The sequence below is a fragment of the Somniosus microcephalus genome, unplaced genomic scaffold (genome assembly GCF_052327205.1).
Source record: "Somniosus microcephalus isolate GS21.2 unplaced genomic scaffold, FLI_Smic_1.0 unresolved_chr1, whole genome shotgun sequence".
Lineage (NCBI taxonomy): Eukaryota > Metazoa > Chordata > Chondrichthyes > Squaliformes > Somniosidae > Somniosus > Somniosus microcephalus.
In genome coordinates, this window is record NW_028225179.1 from 145,024,781 (window position 1) to 145,051,743 (window position 26,963).

At 46.9% G+C, this 26,963-nt stretch overlaps 1 protein-coding gene across 1 annotated transcript in view; it reads right to left on the bottom strand.

Moving 5' to 3' along the window:
* The window catches only part of LOC147096191 (zinc-binding protein A33-like), a 64,218-nt gene that overhangs the window by 18,941 nt on the left and 18,314 nt on the right, over positions 1 to 26,963 (bottom strand). Inside the window, exons 2-5 of the mRNA XM_085975060.1 lie at positions 23,306 to 23,401; positions 22,727 to 22,960; positions 19,961 to 19,983; positions 19,747 to 19,862 (exon numbers count right to left, since the gene is read on the bottom strand). Of these exons, the coding sequence (XP_085831186.1) occupies positions 19,747 to 19,862; positions 19,961 to 19,983; positions 22,727 to 22,960; positions 23,306 to 23,401 (469 nt within the window). The remainder of the gene's footprint in view (positions 1 to 19,746; positions 19,863 to 19,960; positions 19,984 to 22,726; positions 22,961 to 23,305; positions 23,402 to 26,963) is intronic.

Consider the following 26,963-nt stretch of genomic DNA (forward strand, 5'->3'; position numbering starts at 1 on the left):
TCTACCCCAGAAAGCTGTGGATGCTCAGTCGTTGAGTATATTCAAGAGAGAGGTCGATAAATTTTTGGGAACTAAGGAAATTAAGGGAGATGGGGATAGTGCGGGAAGGTGGAGTTGAGGTAGAAGATCAGCCATGATCTAGTTGAATGGCGGAGCAGGCTCGAAGGGCCAAATGGCCTATTCCAGCTCCTATTTGTTATGTTCATATGAAGTCTGAAATGTAAATAGAATATGCTGCAAACACAGACCTCACCCACATTTCATGTCACCTCTCACTTCAATACTTTATTAATTTCTTTCCATTTTCTACCAAATATTGCCTCTTTTCCTTTTGAGAATCTTTCCCATGCATTCTCCCTATCTTAGCTGGCTCCACACTCTTTGCTTCTCTTAATGTCCTTTCATTGCCTCACTGACAGGATCTTGTACAATCGAACAGGTTCTCCCTTTACTATGGAGCAGTTTTCAGTTCATTGACTTCTAGGACTCAGACCAGGTATCAGCCCTGGCTCAGTGGTAGCACTCTCTAGGTGGGAGGGGCTAGGAGAGAGCCAGGTTGCCTAATTGCAGCTGGGTGTTGGAGGAAGTTTTGTAAAAAGTTGGTGGAGGGTTTTGGGGTGTTGTTTTCAGGTTTTAGGGCCTTTTTGGCCCACAAAATACAGCCAGATGGCTGCTGAGGGGTCCGGAGTGCCGGGCCCCTCAGAGGACAATATTCCCGAGAGGAATTTTATTAGGGGAGAAACTGTGGTGGGAAGGGGAAAAAAAAGGCCCAAAGATTTGGGCCGGGACCTCAGGAGCTTTGGTAAAGAAAATACGGTGGTGGTGCAATGTGAAGATAAGAAGATTCGAGCCTGGGATATAATCCAGGCGGTTCATGAGGACTGTGGTGAGGGAAGCTGTTTTGCCTGCCGACCAAAACCAAATGTGGGATTTGAGGTGACGGTCAGTGGCCGTGAGGAGGTGGAAAAACTGCTGCTCAGCCTGAAAGTTGGGGAGAAATTTTTGGAGGTGACTCTGCTATATTCAGAGGAGGTGGTGGTTTCATTTTTTAACTTGCCTGTGTACATTGAGGACGAAGTGCTGAGCAAAAAGTTGGAGTCGTGGGACATTAAAATCTGTTCCGAAATAAAGAGGAGGTACTATCCGGGAACACGTGTAGCAGACGGAACCCAGTATGTAAAGGTGTGGTTCCCAGAGCGGGTGCGGTCTTTGCCTTACAGTATGAAGTTCGAGACACTGGAAGGAGTACAGTACTTTCGTGTGCTGCACGATAACCAAGTAAAGGTGTGTTACTATTGTCTGGGACATGACCATCTCGTAAGAAACTGTCCTGATTTGTATTGTTACAATTGTGGTGAGTCGGGACATATCGCGCGGAGCTGCAAGGCGGAGAGCTGTGGGGTGTGTCGTAAAGGCCCCACCCGCTGTGAGTGTGTGGCAGAAGGGAGCGAAATGAGTGATGAGGAGATGGGGGAAGGAGCAGGAGAGGAGTGTGGAACGGCCGGAGGTGCGGTGCAGTCGGAGGACACAGCCGGTAAAATGAAGGAAAAAGGTGCACAGGAAGAGGCAGAGGTTGGGGAGCGGAGATCGAGATGGAGATGGCGGAAAACACGGTGAGTGCTATGGAGGGGAACAAAGACAGCAGCGGGCAGCAAGGGTCGAGTGCAGACTTGAGCTTTAGTGCAGTTCGGCTCCCCCTGGGGAGTCTGGTGTCTGTGGGGGGAGAGGAGGCAGGAGCGGGGTGTGTGGTGGAAGTGAGTGCTCCGGGGAGAGGCGGGGAGTCGGATATTTTGGTGAGCGGGAGGGGGCAGGGTGGGGAGAGGGTGCAAGAGGCAGGAGACTTAAAGGGACAGCAGAATGGGATCGGCGAGATAGAGACGTCAGAAGGGAACATTTTAGGTGCGCCATTGTCCCATGGAGTGAGGGAACAAGGTGCAAGGGTCAGAGGTAGAGACGTGCTCGAAGGGGGCGGCACAGTGGGAGAAACTGCGATAGCAGGAAGACTCTCAATGGGAGATGATGTATCTGACGGGGAGCAGGATTATGTATCTGACGGGGGGCAGGCACAGGGGGTTGCAGAGGAGCTTGAGTGTGAGGAATTAGAGGGGGACAGAGACATAGAAGTCGGGGATGGGGTGGCATCATGTGGAAAGGGAAAGGTTAGTGAGGGGCAGAAGGAGGGAGAAAGGGCAGCTCCTGGGTCCAAACTTAAGGCAAGGAAGAGGCTGAAACAGCAGGGAGGGGTCAAACAGGAGGGGAAAAAGAGCCAGAGGCTGCAGGAAAACGCAACAGCTGCCTGAAAAGTTGAGAAGGAGCATGTGAGGAGGGAAGGGCCAGAGATTAAATGATGGGGAGATTATTGGGCATACTTCCTGTGGTGAAATAAGTCTTATAAGTATATACCTTATTCTACCTGTGTATAGTTTCCTATTGTAATCTATTGTAACCCTGCTGTTTTCTTGGTTGGCCAGGAATGCTGATGTACTGTATACCACTCTGCTGTGCCATTGATTGTCCTGATCTGTTACTTCGCCCCTGGCTCCGCCTCCTAGTTCACTTCTGAGAAGCTGGTCAGAAGGCTAACATGTGTGTTCTGTTCTGTCCAGTTCTAAGCTATTAAAAGCCAACTGTTTGAGTTATAACTACCAGTCTCTGTAGATATTTAAGGTATATCAATTTTAATAGCTTATTACTTCCAGGGATGGACAGACTCCTGAAGCCGGAGCGTCTAGACAGTGATCCACATTCGGCGGACGCATCGAAGAAATTCGCACATTGGCTCCGGTGTTTCGAACATTTCATTGCATCGCTCGATGATGGGGCCAACAAACTGGGCCTACTGACTAACCTAGTAAGTCATCGGACTTACTCGCTAATCGAGGACGCTTCTACATACGAGGATGCACTCGTGACTCTCAAGGCCCAACACCTGATGTGGTAAACCACTTTTACCGTTCACTATCGTTACACTATAGTTATCACTGTTAGATCGTTTCCCTATAGTTATCACTGTTCACATTGTTGTATCACTGTACGAGGTCGCCTCTTGTCACGCTGCTATACCTGGGCTGACCACTGCCGACTCCGCCCATGGCTCCACCTACCTGCCCAGGTATAAAGGTGGTCGACTGGCTGGTATTCCTCCTTCTTGGATCCGATCACCCACGAGGGTGGGCTCTGTTATTTAGTCAATAAAAACCTATAGTTACTTTCTTAACTCGTCGCTTTTCATTGGACGAATTGATAGGTATATCAATTTTATTGACTAAATTTTAAAATGTCGTCACTTGAGCAGCCAAACAACCAGTCAACGGAGCAGCCAAATGACCGGCCAGACGCCCAGCTACAACAGCCACAGCAGCCGGCTTGGCTGCGAGCCCTCAAACCACCGTACCTGGATCTAAACCCACAAGCAACAAACGCAGCCCTCGACTTCAAACACTGGCTGTGCTGCTTCGAATCCTACCTGGAAGAATCCGGCGTCCCTCAGAGATCCAAACTAAGAGTTCTGACCGCCCAAGCGAGCCCTAAAGTATACGCACTCATCCAGGACATTACTACTTACGAGGCCGCTATCAACCTACTGAAACAGCAGTACCGGAGCCCGGTAAATTCCATGTATGCCAGACACCTCCTAAGATCCCGCCCGCAACAGCCAGGAGAGTCTGTAGCTGAATTTTTACGGGCGCTACGAACACTCGGCAGGGACTGTGACTTTAAAGCAGTATCGGCTGCAGAAAACACTGAAGATAACATCCGCGATGCCTTCGTGAAAGGCCTTCGGTACGACTACTCACGGCAGAGACTGCTGGAATCAAAGGACCTCGACCTGAACACAGCTGCAGCCTTGGCCTACTCCCTAGAAGTGACCCAGCGGGACCTCGAGGTGTATTCCAGGTACAGTTCGCGACTCTGGGACTCGGGCCCGACCCCGACCGCAATACCCCTCGTAGCGCCGCCCCCGGGACCTACCTCAGCGTCGGCGTCCCGGACCCGATCGGGACCGCCACCCCCGGTACCGGCTGCGACTTCGGACCCCCGCGACCGGGCCGCCGGCTGCTTCTTCTGTGGGCAGGCGAAACACCCGAGGTCGCGCTGCCCAGCCAAAAACGCGACGTGCTCCAGCTGCCTGAAGAAAGGCCACTTCGCGAAGGCCTGCAGAGGGAGAGCAGCAGAGGCCAGCAGTGCCTCATGCGAACTGTGGGGGCGGCCGTCTTTTATCAAGGCCACAGATGCCAGCATCCCCTCGTGTGAGCAATGGGGGCGGTCATCTTTGATCCAGGCAACCGACGCCAGCAGTGCCTCATGTGGGTTGTGGGGGCAGCCATCTTCTCTGCCATTTTGCCCCACCTCGTGGGCGCCTCCATTTTACCCACCACGCTCGACCGCCACCTTACCTCCAGACCTGACGACCGCTTCACCTACAGACTACAGCGACCCGCTCAGCCACACACTAGCCTCCGTCACACTGGACCAAGCTCGCCCGCATCAGCTGTCCAAGTCAATGATGGACATCAAAGTAGACGGCCACGCCACGACCTGCCTGTTCGACAGCGGAAGCACGGAGAGCTTCATACATCCAGACACGGTGAGCCACTACTCCCTCACTGTCCAGCCAACGCGCAACCGGATCTCGATGGCATCGAGGTCCCACGCCACAGACATCAGCGGCTACTGTGTTGTGACCCTGTCGGTTAAGGGCACGGAGTATAAAAACTTTAAACTCCTCGTCCTGCCCCAGCTATGCGCTGCCGTCCTACTAGGGCTGGATTTTCAATCCCACCTCCAAAGCGTCACTCTAGCATACGGTGGACCCCTCCCCCCGCTCACAGTCGACAACCAGCAGCCTTTAAATCGCCCACCGCGTAACACCTGCGGCCTATCCACCCTCAAGGTCCCGCCACCTTCCCTGTTCGCTAACCTCACCCCCGACTGCAAACCCGTCGCTACCAAGAGCAGGCGGTACAGCGCCGGGGACAGAGCTTTCATTAGCTCTGAGGTGCAGCGTCTCCTGAAGGAGGGCATCATCGAGGGGAGCAGCAGGCCCTGGCGTGCCCAGGTTGTAGTCGTTAAGACTGGCAATAAAAACCGCCTGGTCATCGACTACAGCCAAACCATAAACCGGTACACCCAGCTGGACGCATACCCCCTTCCCCGCATATCTGATATGGTCAATCAGATTGCTCAATACCGGGTATTCTCTACCATCGACCTTAAGTCGGCCTACCACCAACTCCCTATCCGCCCCGAGGACCGCCAGTATACCGCCTTCGAGGTGAATGGCCGCCTCTACCACTTCCTTAGGGTCCCCTTCGGCGTCACCAACGGGGTTTCGGTCTTCCAAAGGGAGATGGACCGGATGGTTGACCAGAACGGGCTGCAAGCCACGTTCCCCTATCTAGATAACGTCACCATCTGCGGCCGCGACCGGCAAGACCATGACGCTAATCTGGAAAGATTCCTCCGTACGGCCCAACGGCTGAACCTCACCTACAATAAGGAGAAATGTGTGTTTAACACCTCGCGCCTTGCCATCCTCGGCTGCGTAGTAGAGAACGGAATCATCGGCCCCGATCCCGAAAGAATGCGTCCCCTCATGGAGCTACCCCTTCCCCACTGTCCAAAGGCGCTGAAGAGAACCCTGGGGCTCTTCGCCTACTATGCCCAATGGGTGCCGAATTATGCGGACAAAGCCAGACCCCTCATGAAGTCCACCTCCTTCCCCCTTACGGAAGAAGCGCGCGCGGCCTTCTTCCTCATCAGGGGAGACATTGCTAAGGCCACTATGCACGCAGTGGATGAGTCCATCCCCTTCCAAGTGGAGAGCGATGCATCCGACTTCGCCCTAGCCGCTACCCTCAACCAGGAGGGGAGACCGGTGGCCTTCTTCTCAAGGACCCTACAGGGCCCTGAGATCCGACACTCTTCGGTCGAGAAGGAGGCCCAGGCGATTGTGGAGGCGGTACGCCGCTGGAGGCATTACCTCGCAGGCAAGCGATTTACCCTCCTCACCGACCAGCGTTCGGTCGCCTTTATGTTTAATAACAAGCTGAGGGGTAAAATCAAGAACGACAAGATCTTGAGGTGGAGAATCGAGCTATCCACCTACGATTATGATATCTTGTACCGGCCTGGTAAGCTGAACGAACCCCCTGACGCTCTATCGTGAATTACATGCGCCAACGCGCAAATTGATAGACTTCAGACCCTCCACAACAACCTCTGCCACCCCGGGGTCACCAGGCTTTACCACTTCATTAAGGCCCGCAACCTGACCTACTCCATCGAGGAGGTCAGGACCATGACCAGGAACTGCCAGACCTGTGCCGAGTGCAAACCGCACTTCTTTAGGCCGGACAGAGCAAGCCTGATCAAGGCCACCCGCCCCTTCGAGCGCTTGAGCATCGATTTTAAGGGGCCCCTTCCGTCCTCTGACCATAATGTGTACTTCCTCAACATTGTTGATGAGTACTCCCGTTTCCCCTTTGCCTTCCCCTGCCCAGACATGACCAGCACCACGGTCGTTAAATGCCTGAACGACCTCTTTGCCTTGTTCGGGTTCCCAAACTATATACATAGTGACCGGGGCGCCTCCTTCATGAGCGAGGAACTCCGTCAGTTCCTACTAGCGAGAGGCATCGCCACTAGCAGGACCACCAGCTACAACCCCCGAGGGAACGGCCAGGTGGAAAGAGAGAACGCGACGGTATGGAAGGCCGTCCTCTTAGCCTTAAAGTCTAAGGGCCTCCCAACCTCTCGCTGGCAGGAGGTCCTCCCGGCGGCGCTGCATTCCACCCGGTCACTACTTTGCACTGCCATTAACGCCACCCCCCATGAACGAATGTTTGTTTTCCCCAGGAAGTCGACTACGGGAACCACGCTACCAACCTGGCTGACCTCTCCGGGGCCTGTCTTGCTGCGAAAGTACGTGAGGGCCCATAAAACGGACCCCCTGGTCGAGAGGGTGAACCTCCTGCACGCCAACCCCCAGTACGCCTACGTGGCATACCCAGACGGGCGGGAGGACACAGTCTCCTTACGAGACCTCGCACCCTCGGGCACCCCGGAGACACCACCGCTACCCCCCCCCACCACCCCCCCAATTCCAGCCCAGGTAGACGGTACGCCGGAACCCCAAGAGCCTTCACCTACCTCGCAGACGCCAGCATTAACACCAGAGAACGCAACACCGCCGCTGCGACAATCAGACAGGCTTACGAGGCCTCCGGACAGACTGACATACCAGAACTGGTAGTACACTTCACCCCGCCGGACTCAAATCTAAACAAGGGGTGAATGTGGTAAACCACTTTTACCGTTCACTATCGTTACACTATAGTTATCACTGTTAGATCGTTTCCCTATAGTTATCACTGTTCACATTGTTATATCACTGTACGAGGTCGCCTCTTGTCACGCTGCTATACCTGGGCTGACCACTGCCGACTCCGCCCATGGCTCCACCTACCTGCCCAGGTATAAAGGTGGTCGACTGGCTGGTATTCCTCCTTCTTGGATCCGATCACCCACGAGGGTGGGCTCTGTTATTTAGTCAATAAAAACCTATAGTTACTTTCTTAACTCGTCGCTTTTCATTGGACGAATTGATAGGTATATCACCTGAAGCCTGTTAACGAGGTGTATGCCAGGCATCTCTTGGCTACCCGCAGGCAACTACCGGAGGAATCGCTGGATGATTTTCTACAGAATCTAAAGGCCCTGGCGAAGGACTGCAACTACAAGGCCGTGACGGCCATTTTGGACCAGGAAGAAGCGGTTCGCGATTCTTTTATATCGGGCCTTCGATCGAATTACATTAGGCAGAGGTTGCTTGAAAGGGACACTCTGGATCTAAAGACGGCCGTGGCTACAGCTCGATCGCTGGATGTGGCGCAGAAGAACTCCAAGACCTATGCGTCAGGCCATACGGCCCTCTCAGCCTATATATAATAAAGGATGCTCGGAAGGAACTTTTGTTCTTGAAAGAAAGAAGAGTTTGGTGGGACAATTTCAAACATGAGGTAAAAGTTTTTTCGGTACGTTATGGGAAAAAGAGGGTGGCAGCTAACCGGCGTCGAGGAGAGAATATAAAGAAAAGGTTTACGGATGTCTGTAAAGCAGTTGACGGAGGGGATAAGGGAGCTGAGACTAAGTTCCGGGTGCTAAAGGAAGAGTGGGAATTATTGCAAGCTGAAAAATGCAAGTGGGCCATTCTCCGTGCAAAGGCTAGAGATGCATTGGAGGGTGAAAGATGCACTAGATATTTTCTAGAGCAAGAGAAGCTGCGACAGAGATTATCGTTAATTGAGGAGTTGACAGTTGGGGAGATCATTCATGAAAGTGAGGAGATTTTGGAGGTGGCTAGCAGCTTTTATCAAGAGCTATATACAAAAGAAGACATTTCCAATTTGGAGATGGAGAAGGTTACTGCTTTTATTGAAAAGGGTTTAAAGGAGGATGAGAGAAGCATGTGTGATAAAGAAGTAGGATTAGCGGAAATAAAAATAGCAATAAGTGGAATGAAGGGGGGGAAAAGCCCAGGGTCCGATGGACTAAGTGCAGAATTTTATAAGGAATTTTTCGAGATTTTAAGTCCATTGCTCTTAGAAGTTTTTAAGGAAATTAAACTTGAGGGAAGCCTGGCCTCATCTATGAGGAGAGGTATCATAAACTTAGCTTATAAATATAAAGGGGATGGACAGGATCTGAAGAATTGGAGGCCCATCACACTATTAAATGTGGATTATAAGATCTTGGCGAGGGTTATAGCAAATCGTTTGAAGGAGGTGTTACCGGAGATAGTTTGGCCCTCTCAGTCCTATGGAGCCATAGGCCGGGACATCGCAGACTCTGTGGTCTCAATCCGAGATGCGATAGAGCTCATGGAAGAGAGTGGGAGGGAGGCTTATGTATTAAAGGTAGATCAAGAGGAAGCCTTTGATAGGGTCTCTCATGAGTTTTTATTGAAGGTTTTGGAAGCATTTGGGTTCAAGGAAAATTTCATTCAGTGGATAAGGATTTTTTATTCAAACATATTTAGCTGTGTTAAAAGTAATGGTTTTTTATCTAAGTATTTTCCGATACAGAGATCAGTGAGACAGGGTTGTCCCCTGTCCCCACTGCTGTACACATTGGTAGCAGAACCATTAGCTTACATGATGCGAAAGAAACAAGGTGTAGTTGGGATTGTGGTCCCCAGTTCTGGGCTGGTGTCGGTGATACACCAATATGCAGATGACACAACCTTAACATTGAGAAATGGGGAGTCAGTGAGGAAAGCTATGGACGTAGTGGAGGAATATTGTAGAGCTTCAGGTGCCAGAGTGAATTATAGTAAGTCCCAATGCCTGGTTGCAGGGAGGGGTAGGGGGGAATGGTTGGGGGAATGGCCCTTTAAGGTGGTGGAGGTTTTGGAAGTTCTGGGGGTGCATATGGGGTGCAAGAAAGACAAGGATGAAGTGGATCGATTAAATTGGGAACCAAAGGTTATGAAAAGTAAAAAGATTTTGGGAAGATGGGAAAGAAGGTGGTTGAAAGTGCAAGGAAGGGCGACAGTGGTGTCTGCTCTCCTGCTATCTAAGCTATGGTACTTATTGACGGTGGAGGATATTCCTGAGTGGGCAGAAAAGTCCATCTGAGAGGCTTGTGTGAGGTTTTTATGGGAAGGGAAACCAGCCTTGGTGGCTTACAATACCATCATTGGACGGAGAAATCAGGGAGGACTCAATTTCCCAGATATTGATTTGAAGAAAAAATCCTTTAGAATAAAATGGGTGAAGAGATTTCTTCAGAAGTCAAATACAAGTTTTTGGAAGAGTTGTTTTGAGCATTTTTTAAACCGAAGTGGGATAGGAGGGCAGGGGATATTGTATATGGAATACAATAATATGTTTTTGAAATCGATTAAGCTTCTCCCTAGGTTTTATAAGGGGGTTGTGGAGACTTGGGCTCAATTTTTAAAAAGTGTGCAGTTTACGCCCAAGGGGGCTGAGGAATTTTTAGAACAGCCCTTATTTTTGAATAGGTGGGTCAACATCGAAGGAGAGGTTTTATTTAATCAAGCTTTTATAAAAGCTGGGATTATATCAGTGATGTGCCTTCAATAACCACAAAACTAGAAGTTATAGACTTAAACAAGTTGGCTTTTAATCACTAAGATCAGAGCTAACATCTCAACACGCCGACTGGTTCACAGGAATGAGTCATACAGATCCTGGGATCTTTATGTAAGAGAAGTCAGGGGCGGAGCCAAGAGCCAAGACCTGGAACCTTCCAGGTTAGTCAGGAAAGAGGAAGTGAAACTATACACAGTGTGGGGGAGGGTAATATACATGAGTGCAAAACGAATACAGGAAATACAGGATCAAGACAAACAGATTTCATTACATTCACCCCTTCTTTAGATTTAGTCCATCGGGGTGATGTTTCTTAAAAGTTGGTATAAGTGAGTCTGTCAGGAGGTTTTGCAGTTCTCAGTGATCGGCGCAAAGCCGGTTGGGGTGCCTCTAGGGGAGTGGATTCTGGTTCCTCCGCTGTCCGGGCCTCCGCAGTGCCTTCCAGGTTATCTGCAGTGTCCTCCAGGTTAAAGTTGGGTATTGATACCTCCGGGCGTCCTGTCTCTTTGTAGTGTAGGTCTTCCTCGGGTAGTCTCTCATCGTTCTCTCCGCTCCCTGAGGGAGCGAGGTCTTTTATGGAAACAGTGTCCTCTCGCCCGTCAGAGTATTCGATATAGGCGTACTGAGGGTTTGCATGGAGGAGCTGTACCTTTTCCACAAGGGGGTCCATTTTATGGCCTCTCATGCGCTTCCGCAACAGTACTGTCCCTGGAGACGTCAGCCACGCGGGTAGAGATATGTCCGAGGTGGATTTCCGGGGGAAAACGAACATCTTTTCGTGAGGGGTAGCGTTAGTGGCTGTACATAACAGAGACCTTATGGAGTGGAGCACGTCTGGGAGGAATTCCTGCCAGCGGGAGGTCGGAAGGCCTTTTGACTTTAAGGCTAACGTGACAGCCTTCCAAACAGTAGCATTCTCCCTTTCCACTTGCCCATTACCCCGGGGCTTGTAGCTAGTGGTTCTGCTAGTGGCTATCCCCTTTGAGAGCAAGAACTGGCGCAGTTCGTCACTCATGAATGACGTCCCCCTATCGCTGTGTATGTAGTTCGGCATGCCAAACATGCAGAATAGATTACAGAGACACTTGATGACCGTGGCACTGGTCATGTCTGGGCAGGGAATGGCGAAGGGGAAGCGGGAATATTCATCGATGATATTGAGGAAGTATACGTTACGGTCGGCAGAGGGAAGGGGTCCCTTGAAGTCCAGACTTAGGCGCTCGAATGGCCGTGTGGCTTTGATAAGGTGTGCACGGTCAGGCCTGTAGAAACGAGGCTTGCATTCCGCACAGATGCGGCAGGCTCTGGTCATTGCCCTGACCTCCTCGATGGAGTGGGGCAGATTGCGGGACTTTATAAAATGGTATAGTCGGGTGACCCCTGGGTGACAGAGGTCGTTGTGGAGACCCTGTAATTTGTCCGTATGAATGCTGGCACACATTCCCCGTGATAGGGCGTCTGGGGGTTCATTAAGGGCTCCCGGCCTGTACATAATATCATAGTCGAACGTGGATAGTTCGATCCTCCACCTGAGTATTTTGTCATTCTTGATTTTCCCCCTTTGTTTGTTATTAAACATGAAAGCCACCGACCGCTGGTCTGTGAGCAGGGTGAAACGTTTGCCGGCTAGGTAGTGTCTCCAGTGCCGCACTGCCTCCACTATAGTCTGTGCCTCCTTCTCGACAGAAGAGTGCCTGATTTCAGGTCCCTGAAAGGTTCGGGAGAAGAAGGCCACAGGTCTCCCAGCCTGATTGAGGGTCGCAGCTAAGGCAAAGTCTGACGCATCGCTTTCGACTTGAAAGGGAATGCTTTCATCCACTGCACACAGTGCCGCCCTTTCAATGTCCTGTTTGATACTGGTGAAAGCCTCCCGAGCTTCAGCTGATAGTGGGAAGGACGTCGATTTAATGAGGGGTCGGGCCTTATCAGAGTAATTGGGCACCCATTGGGCATAATACGAAAAAAATCCCAGGCACTTTTTTAAAGCTTTGGGATTGTGTGGCAGGGGCAGTTCCTTTAGGGGGCGTAATTGGTCAGGGTCCGGTCCAACTACCCCAACTTCCACCACACAGCCGAGGATACAGAGACGGGTTGTGTTGAAGACACATTTGTCTTCGTTGTAGGTTAGATTCAGCTTTAGGGCAGTTTTTAAAAATCTCGCAAGATTTAGATCGTGGTCTTGCTGGTTGTGCCCGCAGATAGTGACATTGTCCAGATAGGGGTAGGTAGCTTGTAGTTTATTCTCATCAACCATGCGGTCCATCTCACGTTGGAAGACCGAGACCCCATTTGTTACCCCGAAGGGCACTCTGAGAAAATGGTAGAGGCGTCCATTCGCCTCAAAGGCGGTGTATGGGCGGTCCTCCGTTCTAATGGGGAGCTGGTGATACGCGGATTTGAGGTCGATAGTCAAGAAGACTCGGTATTGCGCAATCTGGTTGACCATTTCTGATATGCGGGGTAAAGGGTAGGCGTCCAGCTGGGTATAAATATTAACAGTCTGGCTGTAGTCAATTACCATCCGTTTCTCTTCGCTATTTTTAACTATGACTACTTGGGCATGCCACGGACTGGTACTGCATTCAATAATGCCTTCCCGCAGGAGTCTGTCCACTTCCGCCTTGATAAAGTGTCTGTCTTCCAGACTGTACCGTCTACTTTTGGTCGCTATGGGCCAACAGTTCGGAGCGAGATTAGCGAATAAAGAGGGCGGGCTGATTTTTAAGGTTGATAGGCCACAGACTGTGAGTGGCGGCTGGGACCCGCCATATGCTAGCGTGACACTTTCGTGGTGGCACTGGAAGTCCAGGCCCAAGATTACATTAACACAGAGTTCTGGCATCACGAGGAGTTTAAAATCCTTGTAGTCCGTGCCTTTTACAGTCAGTGTTACCACACAGTTGCCCAAAATGTCCGAAGTGTGTGGCTTAGCAGCCATAGCAATTCTGCTCCGTGTAGGGGTTACCGTTAATGAGTGCCGCCGTACCAGGCTAGGGTGGATAAAACTCTCGGTACTCCCACAGTCAATTAAACATTTCTTCAAATTCCCGTTTACCTGTATGTCCATCATGGATTTTGTCAACGGGTGTGGCCTGGATTGATCCACCGTGATCGAAGCCACTGTTGGGCCCTGGGCGGCCGTTGAGTCGGGAAAAGATGGCGGATCCCAAGATGGCGGCCCGCACGGCACGCACGAGGCGGTGACGGAGTTGGAAATCGGATTCCCCCTGCAGAATTTGCTAAAATGCCCCTTTTTCTTACATTTGAAGCATGTAGCGTCCTTCGCTGGGCATCGTTGTCTGGGGTGCTTGGCCTGGCCGCAGAAGTAGCATTTCGGGCCTCGAGACATTGCTGCTGTAGTAGGACTCCTGGGTGAACTTCTGTGTGGGGACTCCGGCGGTGTAGAGCTGGTCTGAGACCTGGATGGGGAAGATGGCTGATTCCAAGATGGCAGCCCGCTCAGTGCGCACGAGGCGGTGAGGGCCGCATGGCCGGAAGAATAAGAGTCAGAGTTTTTCTGGGCCACGTCCAGCGATCGCACAGTGGCCACTTCCTTTTTTAAGTCCAGGACCTCCTTCTCCAGCAGTCTCTGCCAGATATAATTCGATTTGAGGCCCGTGATGAAGGAATCGCGGACCAATTCGTCAGAGTACACGTTGGCCGTCACGGCCTTGCAGTTACAGTCCCGGACCAAGTCCTTTAGGCCCTGTAAGAAATCGTCCATTGATTCCTCAGGTCGCTGCCTGCGTGTAGCCAGCAGATGTCTGGCGTACACTTCATTTACCGGCCTCTGGTATTGGGCCTTCAGGATAGTGATGGCCTCCATGTAAGAGGTGGCGTCCCGGATGAACGAATAAATCTGATGACTAACGCGAGTAGTCAGTGTATCGACTTGTATGTGGGCTCAATGACGAGACATTTATGAAAGAGAATGACTTTTTATCTAAAGTATGTTCAACTCAGTTAACAGCATTACAGGAGACATCATGTTAGATATCCATCTAAAGTGAAACCAAAACTAAACTGCTTGTCTCTCACATGCCCTCTGCTGGTCAGGCATAAGAAATCAATCAGGCAAACATGCTGGTAAGGCATCATAATCAAACAGGCAAATACCTTCACTATTTGCTGATATCATTACATCTCCCTTTCTTAAAACAAAAGTATTTTACTTTTAACTAACAACATGTTTTCTTTGTATTAATCTGCATTTTAACTGTAACACTTAATGAACTTACATTATCATTATCATGATCAAGGTTTTTTAACCTTGTTTTGTGTGTTCACATGAAATATGTAAATACACTAAAACTTGAAGAAAGAATAAGATAACATTACTTCCTTCTATAACAATAGTCCTTAAATTTGCTCAATGAGTCTCTCAGGAGGCTTCACGTGTCTTGAGGATTTTCTGATTGATTGTCCTTGAATCTGAGTTGTTGCCTCAGATGATGGTTTCTCAGCTGTGTGATCAGGTTGTTCAACAGTATCAGTCTTTTGACTTGCTGTGGCTGGTCCCATGAGAAGATCTCGACGATTTCTTCTCAGAACAGCACCCTCATCCGTCTGAATGGTGTATGATCTTGGTTGAACTTCACTCAGGACAGTTCCAATCTGAGTCCATATGTTTGTTTTGTCTTTGAACCTTACTTGGTCACCAGTGTGGAGTTCAGGTAGGTTTTGTGTTCCTCTGTCATAGTAGTACTTTTGCTTTTCTTTCTGTTGTTCTTTGAACTTCCTCACTTTCTCCCCCTCTTTTGTTTTCAGGAGGTTCTCCGGGATGGGTAGGTTTGACCTTAGCCGACGTCCCATCAGGAGTTGGGCTGGTGACATACCACCTTCGAGCGGCGTTGTGCGGTATACAAGCATGCTCTGGTAGAAGTCAGTTCCACTGTCTTTTGCCTTGTACATCAGTCTTTTCACTGTCTGGACCGATTTTTCCACTAGTCCATTGGACTGTGGAAAGTGAGGACTTGACGTTGTGTGGACAAAGTCCCACTCTTTGGCAAAGTGTCGGAAACTTGCATTGTAAAACTGTGGCCCGTTGTGTGTGAAGACCTCGCTTGCCACGCCATGTCTGGAGAATATGGCTTTCATACATGTTATCACAGCATCTGTAGTGGTGGTGTACAGTCTACAAACCTCTGGATACAGGGAGTAATAGTCTGTGACTACAAGATAGTCCTTCCCTTGACATACGAATAGGTCAGCGCCTAACTTCTTGTAAGGTCTGTCTGGTGCTGGGTGTGGCTTTAGTGCTTCTACCGGATTGCTTGCTCGATATTTCAGGCATATTGTGCAGTTTGACACCTCATTTGTCACATCTTGGTTGATTCGTGGCCAGTACGTCACCTCTCGTGCTCTTTTCTTACACTTTTCGATTCCCAGATGTCCTCCATGGATCCTTTTTAGCATCTCTTTTCTCAGACTCTTTGGGATAACTATTTTACTTCCTTTGTAGATGATGTCTTTGACCACTGATAGTTCCGCCCTGCAGTTCCAGTACTCTGCCATGTCAGGTGAGCAGTCTTGCTTCATGTTGGGCCATCCATCCAAGATGCTTTTCCTCAGTCGTCTCAGTGTTTCATCTTTGTTTGTCTCAGTCTTTATGAGCTCCATTTTTGCATCTGCTATGGGCAGTGCACTTGTGATCATGTCCACGTAGGCGTTCACTTTTTCATCCATTTTGGTGTTTGCGGGCTCACTTGGGTCAACAGCTCTGGACAACGTGTCTGCTGTATACATCAGCTTACCCGGTGTGTATGCAACATTCAGTGTATAGCGTTGCAGCCTGATCATCATTCTTTGTATTCTAAGCGGACAGCTATTTACTGACTTTTGGAACAATGCAATCAAGGGCTTATGGTCAGTCTCTACACTGATTGCTTGTCCTGCCACAAACTGGTGAAATCTTTCACAGGCGTATATGATGCTGAGCAGCTCCTTTTCTATTTGAGCATATCGCGTCTCCACGTCTGTCATTGAGCGCGATGCATATGCAATAGTTTGCCAGTAGTCATATTTTTGCAGAAGAACGGCACCGAGCCCACTCTGTGATGCACCTGATGATATCTTGATGGGTCTCGCTGGGTCGTAAAACCTCAGAACTGGTTCCTCTGTGAGCAGTTTCTTTAGATCGCTCCATGACTTCTCATGCTCATGATTCCATTCCCATTCTATGTTCTTTTCAGTTAGTCGTCTCAGTGGCGCCATCTTTTCTGAGAGGTTGGATATGAATTTACCCATGTAGTTGATCATTCCATTAAACCTCTGCACGTCTTTTTTGCATTGTGGCTTTGGCATATTCTCAATGGCGGACACCTTTCTGGGATCTGGTCTGATGCCCTCACTGCTAAGGATATCTCCCACGAATGTCAGTTCTGTCACCCCGAGCTGGCATTTCTCTCTATTCAGCTTCAGGTTTGTTTTCCTTGTTGCTTCCAGCACTTTTTTCAGTCTCTCGTCATGCTCAGTTCTCGTGGTTCCCCATACTATGATGTCATCCATTGATGTATCAACTCCCTCCAGGTGCTCATAGATCATATGGATAGTTTTGTGATACACTTCAGGAGCTGAGGCAATGCCAAATGGTAACCTTAGGAATCTGTATCTGCCAAATGGACTGTTGAACGTGCACAGTCTTGAACTTGCCTCGTCCAGCTTCATCTGCCAAAATCCTGATGATGCATCTAACTTGCTGAAATACTTTGCATTTGCAAACTGTGCCATGATTTCCTCACGTGTAGGAAGCTTGAAGTGCTCTCTCTTTATTGCTCTGTTTAGATCTCTTGGATCCAGGCAAATTCTGAGCTTTCCATTCTTTTTGTCCACAACGACGAGGGAACTCACCCACTCAGTTGGCTCATCTATCTTCTGAATCATGTTCAGGCTTTCCATCTTGTCCAACTCTGCCTTCAGTTGCTTTTGAAGAGCAAACGGAACTTTTCTGCATGGATGTATGACCGTTGGCATACTTTTATCTACTCTGATCGTGTGTTCTCCTGGCAGGCAGCCTAGATCCTTAAATAGGTCATTGTACTCTTTCATGAGTTCATCATAGACTGTCTCTCCTTCGCTTTCCACAACGAGGACTCTCTTTACCAGGTTCAGTCTCTCACAGGCTTTTAAACCTAGTATGGCTTGCACATCCTTTGGCACCACGATTAATGCGAGCGTGTGCTCTCTGTCCTTGTGTGTTACTTTGACAATGCATCTTCCTTTCACTGGTATATCAGTACCTGAGTATCCTGTCACTTTCACTTTTATTCCATGTATCTTTGGTCTGGGTCTAATTTTCTTAAAATCAGTCTCTGATATCACATTAACTTGTGCTCCAGTATCCAATTTAAATGGAATGTGTATGTCATTCACTTTTAGTGTCAACATCCAGTCTCTTTCTTCTTTTTTGTTTTCAGACACAACATCCACATAGAACTCCTCTATCTCGCTTTCATCTACTGCATGGACCTTGCTTTGTTGTGCTTGGTTCTTGCAGCAACGGGCATAATGGTTGTTTTTGTTGCAACTATTGCATGTTTTACCATATGCTGGACACTTTTTTGGTGTATGCTGTGTACCGCATCGACTACATGTCTTTCGTTTGTCCCTTTCATTTTCGTTCGCTGGCCACGCCTCTTTTCACATTGGCGCTCTTTTTGTTAAACGGTTTGTATCCATTCTTTCTCACTGCATCCACGTTGCAGCTATTGTCACTGAACAGCTCCTTTGCCTGCAACTTCACAGTCTCTGTAGCCCTACACAGTGCTATGGCTTTTCCCAGGTCTAGATCTTGCTCTCTTAGCAGTCTTTCCCTTAGACCATTATTCAGAATACCACACACCAGTCTGTCTTTTATCAGCGAGTCTGTCAGTCCCCCAAATTCACACGATTTGCTTCTGTTTCTCAGTTCAGTCACATACTGATCAATAGTCTCACCCGTTTTCTGTACACATGTGAAAAATCTGTGCCTCTCAAATGTCACGTTACGTTTAGGTATGCAGTCGGCCTCAAACTGTTCCATTATTTTATCTAGCTTCATTTTGTCTCCATCAGCAGTGAATGTGAAGTTATTATACACCTCCAGTGCTTCATAACCCACGACATGTAAGAACAGTGACGATTTCTTTTTATTACTTTTCTCATCAGCTCCGATTGCCGCTAAATACAATTCCAAACGTTGTTTGAATCTCCTCCAATTTTCAGCCACATTACCTGTCAACTGAAGCTTCGCCGGTGGGAGTAAACCTTCCATTTTTCACTTCGTTAGCTATTCTCTAATGGTAAGTAACGATGTTCTCTTTCGGCTTGCTAATATGTGGAGAGCTGATTTCGCTTACTTGCCACTATCTCGTCAAGTTGCTAACTTCAGATTTTTCCTCTTCATCTCTTTCAATCACTTCTGACACCATGTATTGATTTCTTTGTGGGTTCAATGACGAGACATTTATGAAAGAGAATGTCTTTTAATCTAAAGTTTGTTCAGTAAATTAACTGCATCACAGGAGGCACCATGCTCGTGATCCATCTAAAGCGAAAGCAAAACGAAACTGCTTGTCCCTGTCACATGCCCTCTGCTGGTCAGGCATAAGCAATCAATACATGCAAATATGCTGGTAAGGCATCATAATCAAACAGGCAAATACCATCACTATTTGCTGATATAATTACACACAGTGCTCCAGGTGTGGTCTCACCAAAGCCCTGTACAATTGTAGTAAGATTTCCTTACTCTCGTACTCCAATCCCCTTGCAATAAAGGCCAACATGCCATTTGCCTTCCTAATTACTTGCTGTACCTTCATGCTAATTTTACGTTTCCTGTACGAGGACATCTAATTGCCTCTGAACACCAACATTTAATAGTTTTTCACCATTTAAAAAATATTCTGTTTTTCTATTCTTCCTACCAAAATGAATAACCTCACATTTCCCCACATTAGACTCCATCTGCCACCTTATTGCCCACTCACTTAACCTGTCTATATTCCTTTGCAGGCTCTTTGTGTCCTCCACACAGCTTACTTTCCCACCTAGCTTTGTATCGTCAGCAAACTTGGGTACATTACACTCGGTCCCTTCATCTAAGTCATGAATATAGATTGTAAATAGCTGAGGCCCAAGCACTGATCCTTGCAGCACCCCACTAGTTACAGTCTGTCAACCGGAAAATGACCGGTTTATCGCTGATTGATCGTGAGCTTTCAGAAAACCGGCCTCCAACAGCAGCAGTTTTCAGTTTTCAAATGTAGCTCCTCATGTCCCTTACATTTCTGACCTGTCTACTCTCACCTAAAGTTGGCTCCCTATTCAAGCAGGAAATGGTATTGGCTCCGACTCACAATATGGAAATAGCCAAGACTCCAGGATTTGGGACAGGGACACATCCATGGGGCAGGCAGAAGTTCAGCACAGTCCACATCTGCCCTGAAAACGCTCCCACTGGAATTTCTGCTAATTATTCAGCAAAAATGTCAAATGGAAGCTGATCTGACAATTATGTATTGTAACAGAAAACCGACCAGTAAAATCTAGTCAGTTACAAATACAATGAGATATTTATTATAAAAAGACAGGTCCATTCTACTAATAGAGAGAGCTGTTTAATAGCTGGTGTCAGGAAGCTCACACCCACCTGTATTAATCACCGTCAGCATCTTTCTCCACACTCTGTACTGCAGTGACCCAATGTACTTCCCCACATTTATTAAAGGGTAAACCTTCTGCGGCTCTGGGAGAGTTCGCTTCGCTCTGGAACAGGAGATAAAGGTCAGTGTTGGATCATTCCAGGGGGGGCGAGAGATGTTAGAAATTCAAATATCGACTCAAATCAAGGGTGTCAATTATACCTTTTCTCAGTTTCCGGAAATTTCTGCGGAACAAGAACAATTATTACTATTTGTGTTTAGAGAACATTTTATCACAAAAAGAAAGAAACAGAGTGGATGCCACAGAAAAGTACATTCTAAACAGGGAAAGTTATTGGACTGCCTCTTCCTGTCCTCACTGCACTGTGAGTTACTCCACAACATTACAACTGACTCGATCTGACTGCACAACACAACTCACAGAGCTACAATCCAATTGTAAAATCCTGAAGAGTCTCAAATTCTTACAATTAAAAGAGTCACTTTGATCTATTCAAGTTGTAACTTGCATGTGTCCTTTGCCCAAAGGAGATGATTGTATCTGTGAATCTATACTAGTGTTGTCCAAGAGAAATGGCTGACTAGCCTCAGATGTGACCAGAGATACACCGTTTTAACCACGTGCACTAATTCAGTAGAAAACACCTTACACACTCACACAATATCGGTACTTCACGTGTATATTTACTGAACAAACATCTTTCACCAATCAGTAATCACAGAAGTAAAGCACTTGCAACAATCACAAAACACTGGCACACTCTGCTTCTCGTCTCACCATTTTACCATCAGATGCACAAAGAGGTTAAAGTACAGTTGCTTAATGCGTGTGAATATAACTATTGAACTATTGGGAGAAAGCTCTGCCTATCTGTGTATCTGACCCTGTGCAGACCTCTCTCCTGGACAGAGTCAGTACAGTTCCAGCCAGGCAGGAGCCAAGCAATGTGAACACGGTCCTGCCTGGCTGATCCCGGACTGTAGTTACCGCTCTCTGACCAGCAGCTGCAGTGTAAATGCACTCTCGGGGGAGAATGGTCTGACCATTCTGAGGGGTTTCTTACTCTGTGTGAAGTTTATTTTCCTCAATGTTTGATTTAATGAAACTGTCCCCTTATAATAATATCACAGCAAACAAGCTCCAGATTTAGGAACTTCCATGTTAAAGTGCTCTTGGGTGTGAGACAGAAAACCAAATGTCACAGGAGATTGGTCTTATTTTGGTTAGTGAGTGAGTTTTATATTAGTGAGTGAGATAGAACAAGTCCAGCGAACTATAGACCAATTAGCTGAAACTCGGTGGTAGGAAAGATAATGGAATCCTTACCCAAAGATGTAATAGAAAAACATCTAGAATCTGAAAATATAATGAAGAATAGTCAGCACTGATTTCAAAAGGGAAGGTCATGCTCGACCAACCTTATTGAATTCTCTGAAGTAACAGAAAGGGTAGACAAGGGGAATTCAGTAGACGTAACAGATTTGGATTTCCAAAAGGCCTTCGATAAGGTACCGCATAGTAGACTCGTGACTAAGGTCAGAACATGTGGAGTCAGGGGACAAGTAGCAGAATGGATAGCAAGCTGGCTACAGAGCAGAAAACACAGAATAGGGGTTCAAAATAGTTACTCAGATTGACAAAAGGTGTAAAGTTGTGTTCCACAAGGATCGGTGCTGGGACCACTGTTGTTCACCATTTACAGGAACCATTTGGACTCGGGAATTCGAAGTACAATTTCAAAATTTGAGGACGACACCAAAAAAAAAGACTTGCATTTATATAGCGCCTTTCACGACCACCGGACATCTCAAAGTGCTTTACAGCCAATGACGTGCTAGTTGAAGTGGAGTCACTGTTGGAATGTGGGAAACGCGGCAGCCAATTTATGCAAAGCAAGTTCCCACAAACAGCAATGTGATGATGACCAGATAATCTGTTTTTGTTATGTTGGGGGATATAGTTAATACTGAGGAGGACTGCGATAAAATACAGAAAGACATTAATAAACTTGCAGAATGGGCGTGTAATTGGCAAATGAACTTCAATATAGGCAAGTGTGAGGTGGTACATTTTGGTAGGAATAAAAGGAGGCCACATACTCCTTGGAAAATAAGTCTAAATGGGGAAGAGGAACAGAGGGATCTGGGGAAACCAGATACACAAATCACTAGAAGTAGTGACACAGGTTAATAAGGCCATAAAAACAAACAAAGCACTGGGGTTCCTTTCTAGTGAATTGCGAAGCAGAGAAGTTTCTTAAACTTGTATCGAACCTTGGTTAGACCACACTTGGAGTACTGGGAACAGTTCTGGTCTCCATATTATAAAAAAAAGATAGAGGCCCTGGAGAAGGTGCATAAAAGATTTACTAGAATGATACCAGAACGGAGAGGTTGCACCAATCAGGAAAGAGTGAACAGGCTGGGGCTGTTTTCTCTAGAAAAGAGAAGACTGAGGGGTGACCTGATGGAGGTCTTTAAGATTATGAAAGGGTTTGATAGACGTAGAGAAGATGTTTCCACTTGTGTGGAAGACCAGAACTAGGGGCCATAAATACAAGAAAGTCACTAATAAATTCAATAGTGAATTCAACAACAACTTACATTTATGTAGTACCTTTAATGTAATAAAACTTCTTTACCCAGAGAGTGGTGAGAACGTGGAACGCGCTACCACATGGAGTGGTTGAGGTGAATAGTATAAATGTATTTAAGGGGAAGCTAGATAAACACGAGGGAGAAAGGAATAGAATATGTTGATGGGTTTAGTCTACGAAGGGTGGGAGGAGGCTCGTGTGGAGCACAAACACCAACATGGACCTGTTGGGCCGAAAGGCCTGTTTCTGTGCTGTAAATACTCTGTAATTCAATGTAATATTCTAGGTTTTGATGGCACACCCTGCACGATCTTGAAGACTGTGTCAAAGAGGGACGAAGGAAGCAAGAAACAAATAAATAAACAGCTACCGTTAAAAACTTGAAGCTGTCCTGTTCACTCAGCTGTTGTTCAATATCCTGAACAGTGACTGAAAGCGATGAGATTTCCTCCGTTATCTTCTCAATCCTCCCCTTCATCTCCTGACTGTTTTTCTCTTTCTCCAGTTTCAGATCTTTCAACACAATCTTCTCCTCCTTACGGAGAAACTGGTGAAGTTTTTCAAATTCTGCTTTAATCTGTTTCTCTGTCTTTACGCCTTGGTCCTTTGGAAAAGAATAGTGAGATTGAAAAAACAAATGAGCATTTTAAAAAGGTTGTGCAGCCTGTGCAGTTCTCTTCATACAAGAATCTTTTAGAGAAAAACATTCCCTGCTGCAGTGAAATCCCAGTTAATGGGGACCAGATGATAATTTATTCAGAAGAGGGAGCTCTAACTGAGGATCGAGCTGCTGTATTTTCTTTAACTCCGATTTCACCAGCAAGGGAAGTGTCTGAGCTAATTCAATGATTTGCTAAATTGAGATTTTACTTTGGTAATGGACATTCAACGGTTCAAAGAAAAACAATTCGTGATTGGAAAATATACAACAAAGTGACATCAAATGTACCTGAATGTGGGTTAATGTTTCCACATAATCACGTTTTACAGCGTCACATTCCTTCTTCTTGTCCTGGACCGGCTTCAGTAAAGTTCGCAGCTCCTCCTGAACAAAGATCAGTTAATTTGTACACTTTTGTGCCATAAACAGCTGAAAATTAAATACCATCTAGTTTAATCAATGAAAATTCTCAGAGCATTCATTCCCTCGAATATAGAAGATTAAGGAGTGATCTAACTGAGGTGTTTAAGGTGATTAAAGGAGTTGCGAGGGGAGATAGAGAGAAACTATTTCCTCTGGTGGGAGAGTCCACAAGGGGGCAGAACCTTAAAATGAAAGCCAGGCCGTTCAGGGGTGATGTCAGGAAGCACTTCTTCACACAAAGGGAAGTGGAAATCTGGAACTCTCCCCCCCAAAAAGCTGTAAGGCTGGGGGTCAATTGAAAATGTCAAAACTGAGACTGATGGATTTTTGTTAGCAAGGATATTAAGAGTTACAGAACCAAGCCAGCTAGATGGAGTTAAGATACAGGTCAGCCATGATCTAACTGACCGGCAAAACAGGCTCAATGGGCTGAACGACCTATTCCTGCTCCTATGTACAGCTCTCAGACTTTTATGGGGCCTATTTTTCTTCACATTCAGCAGTTTCTGAGACAGATTTTCAGCTTGCTGTGTGGCATAAAACTGGCGTTAGGGTTCGGCCGCCCGCTACAGGAACCACCTGATTCCATTTCCTTTGAGAAAAGAAAGACTTGCATTTGTATAGCGCCTTTCACGACCACCGGACATCTCAACGCGCTTTACAGCCAATGAAGCACTTTTTGGAGTGTAGTCACTGTTGTAATGTGGGAAACGTTGCAGCCAATTTGCGCACAGCAAGCTCCCACAAACAGCAATGCGATGATGACCAGATAATCTGTTTTTGTTATGTTGGTTGAGGGAAAAATATTGGCCAGGATACCGGGGTAACTCCCCTGCTCGTCTTCGAAATAGTGCCATGGGATCTTTTACGTCCAACTGAGAGAGCAGATGGGGCCTCGGTTTAACGTCTCATCCAAAAGATGGCACCTCTGACAGTGCAGCACTCCCTCAGTACTGCACTGCAGTGTCAGCCTAGCTTTATGTGCTCAAGTCCCTGGAGTGGGACTTGTACCCACAACCTTCTGACTCAGAAGCGAAAGTGCTACCCACTGAGCCACAGCTGACACAAATCATGAATGTGTGGGCCGAGATATGAAGTTAATGGAAAATTTCAGCGGCTTTGATTTATTTTAAGCTGATTTGAAATACTGTCCAGAAATTAACTCGACTATTACTGTACTCACTCTTGTTGAGCCCATGCTGTTGAAACTATTTCTCTTCTTACTAATAAACAACCATGCCGTAGACACCATTACACCCGGGGGTAAATGTCACAGGAGTTCCACTGCTTTATAATATAATGTTAATCTAGTGAGTCCGTCATATCTCAAAGTGATACATGCGTCACAGTCAAAAGGGTCAAATCTGAAAACGTCCATCCACCGGATTGGCTGAAATAACTACTCTCTGTTAACCATGTTGACTTGCACAGGTAGAAACAGGTAGGAGATTCGCCCAATCAGGAACTAACAATCCACCTGGAACCAACCAATGAGGTTGTTCTGTTTTTTCTCAATCCTACCAATCAGGACCCAGAAATTGCAACAAAATGAACCAATAAAAGTTACTCAAATCTTTCTTTACTGATGTATTTTCACTGACAGGTTGTTTCCTCAGCTACCTCAATAGATACAGGTTAAAATACGTGTTACTAGTAAATTCCCCATAGCATTGCCAAGAGCTGGTTGAAGATATCGGTGTTTTCCATTCGGAAGCTGGCAGTGGAATTGGGAGAAAGAATTCAGAAACTCACCCCACAGAGCCTCCTAGAGTGCAGAGTCTGCAACTACATCATAGCAATGCTGACAGGGCACTTTACAATGGAAAATGTTAACACAAAAATATAACCAAAAATGGTGATAATAGGAAGTAGGTTTGAGGACAGCCACTATGTGCCCTCCACAAGATTTTTAGTAATATATAGATAACATAACAAGCATCTAGAAACTGAAACAATTACATAGAATGTACAGCACAGAAACAGGCCATTCGGCCCAACTGGCCCATGCTGGTGTTTATGCCCCACAGGAGCCTCCCCCCACCCCTCTTCATCTACCCCCATTAGCATAACCATCTATTCCTTCCTCCCTCATGTACTTATCTAGCTTCCCCTTAAATACATCATTGCTATTTGCCTCAACTACTCATTGTGGTAACACGTTCCACATTTCTCCTGAATTGAACAGCAAGTGCGAAGCTTGGTTGATATACAAATGTCAATCGAACCCAGAATAATTCAACTCACTTCTCCAACAGGATTAACAATAATCAAATGTTTGTTCTGAAACAGGCACAGAACAAGAGAGACTGAGGCAGCCTGATTGTCAAGTAGCTTTGCCCTAAAAAAAATCAGCTGATTGCCATATTGGCCATTGAAGCACAGGACAGCTTCTTTACCAATACTACTTTTCCCTGCTACAGTTTTATATATGTAGGCATCAAGCCCACACGACCCTATGGTTGTAAGCAAGAGAGATTTAGCTGTGAGGTCTGAAACCTTGCACTGACTGGTGAAGGGGACCTATCCAAAACATTATAACCTGCCTTTGCTCCTTACAGATATTGACTGACTTGCTATTTATTTCCAGCATTTTCTGTTTTTATTATCAGCTCCATCATTCTACGTTGAAGTATTTTCTGTTGTTGATGGAGAGGGGGAGGTGCTGTTTCTCTGTACAAGCCAAATGCGTGACGTGGCGCACCTGAAATTCACGAAGATATAGTTAGCAAGCAATAGTTAAATTTACCCATAAATTGGCCCAACTCCTGTTGGATGTCGATCCAGTAAGTTTTCTCCATTTAACCTCTCTCAGGGGCCTGGGTTTGAGTTTTGCTTTACTCATCGCTACTCTTGGTGCAGTTGTAGCTCGGTTTCCCCTCTGGTGTGGCTTCTGCTAGTATTGGTGCTCCTTTTGCAGCCATGACTATGTGCCCTGATGTGCCGTTCTCTGGTTATCTGGTGTGACAACATCTACAATTGATGCCCCTGTTGTGGCCGTGGCAGTTTTTGCCCTTTGTCCTCACCTGTTGCACCAACATTGTTTTCAGCTGCTGGACTCCTGGGCCTATACTGCATTCCCCATGAATGTCTCTCTAAACCCAGCACTGTCAAACCGCAAATCCTTCGCCCAGCGCTGCCACGTCTTGTGATCCCACTCCCTCAGTATACAATATATCCTGTTAGTCCCTGTGAACAACCTACACCAGGATCTTTACAGCACTACAGAGTGTGCCGTGCAGTGAAAGGGCCAATCAACTTGTACTGATCTGTAAACTGGTTTTTAGAATAACGTGAAACTCTCACTTTCTTCTGCAACAACAATACAATCGCAAGCCTATGTTAAAGGTAAAGTATTTAAAAATCCAAGCACTTTATCTAAATTACCCAGACTGTTGAACAATCCAAATTTACTGATGTAAAATGTTTATGGTCACAGTGTCTCTCAATTTGAAGAGCACTAAAGCAGAAATTACAAGATAATTACAATTAGGGGATGATTCCACTTGGCAGAACTCAAGGCTGG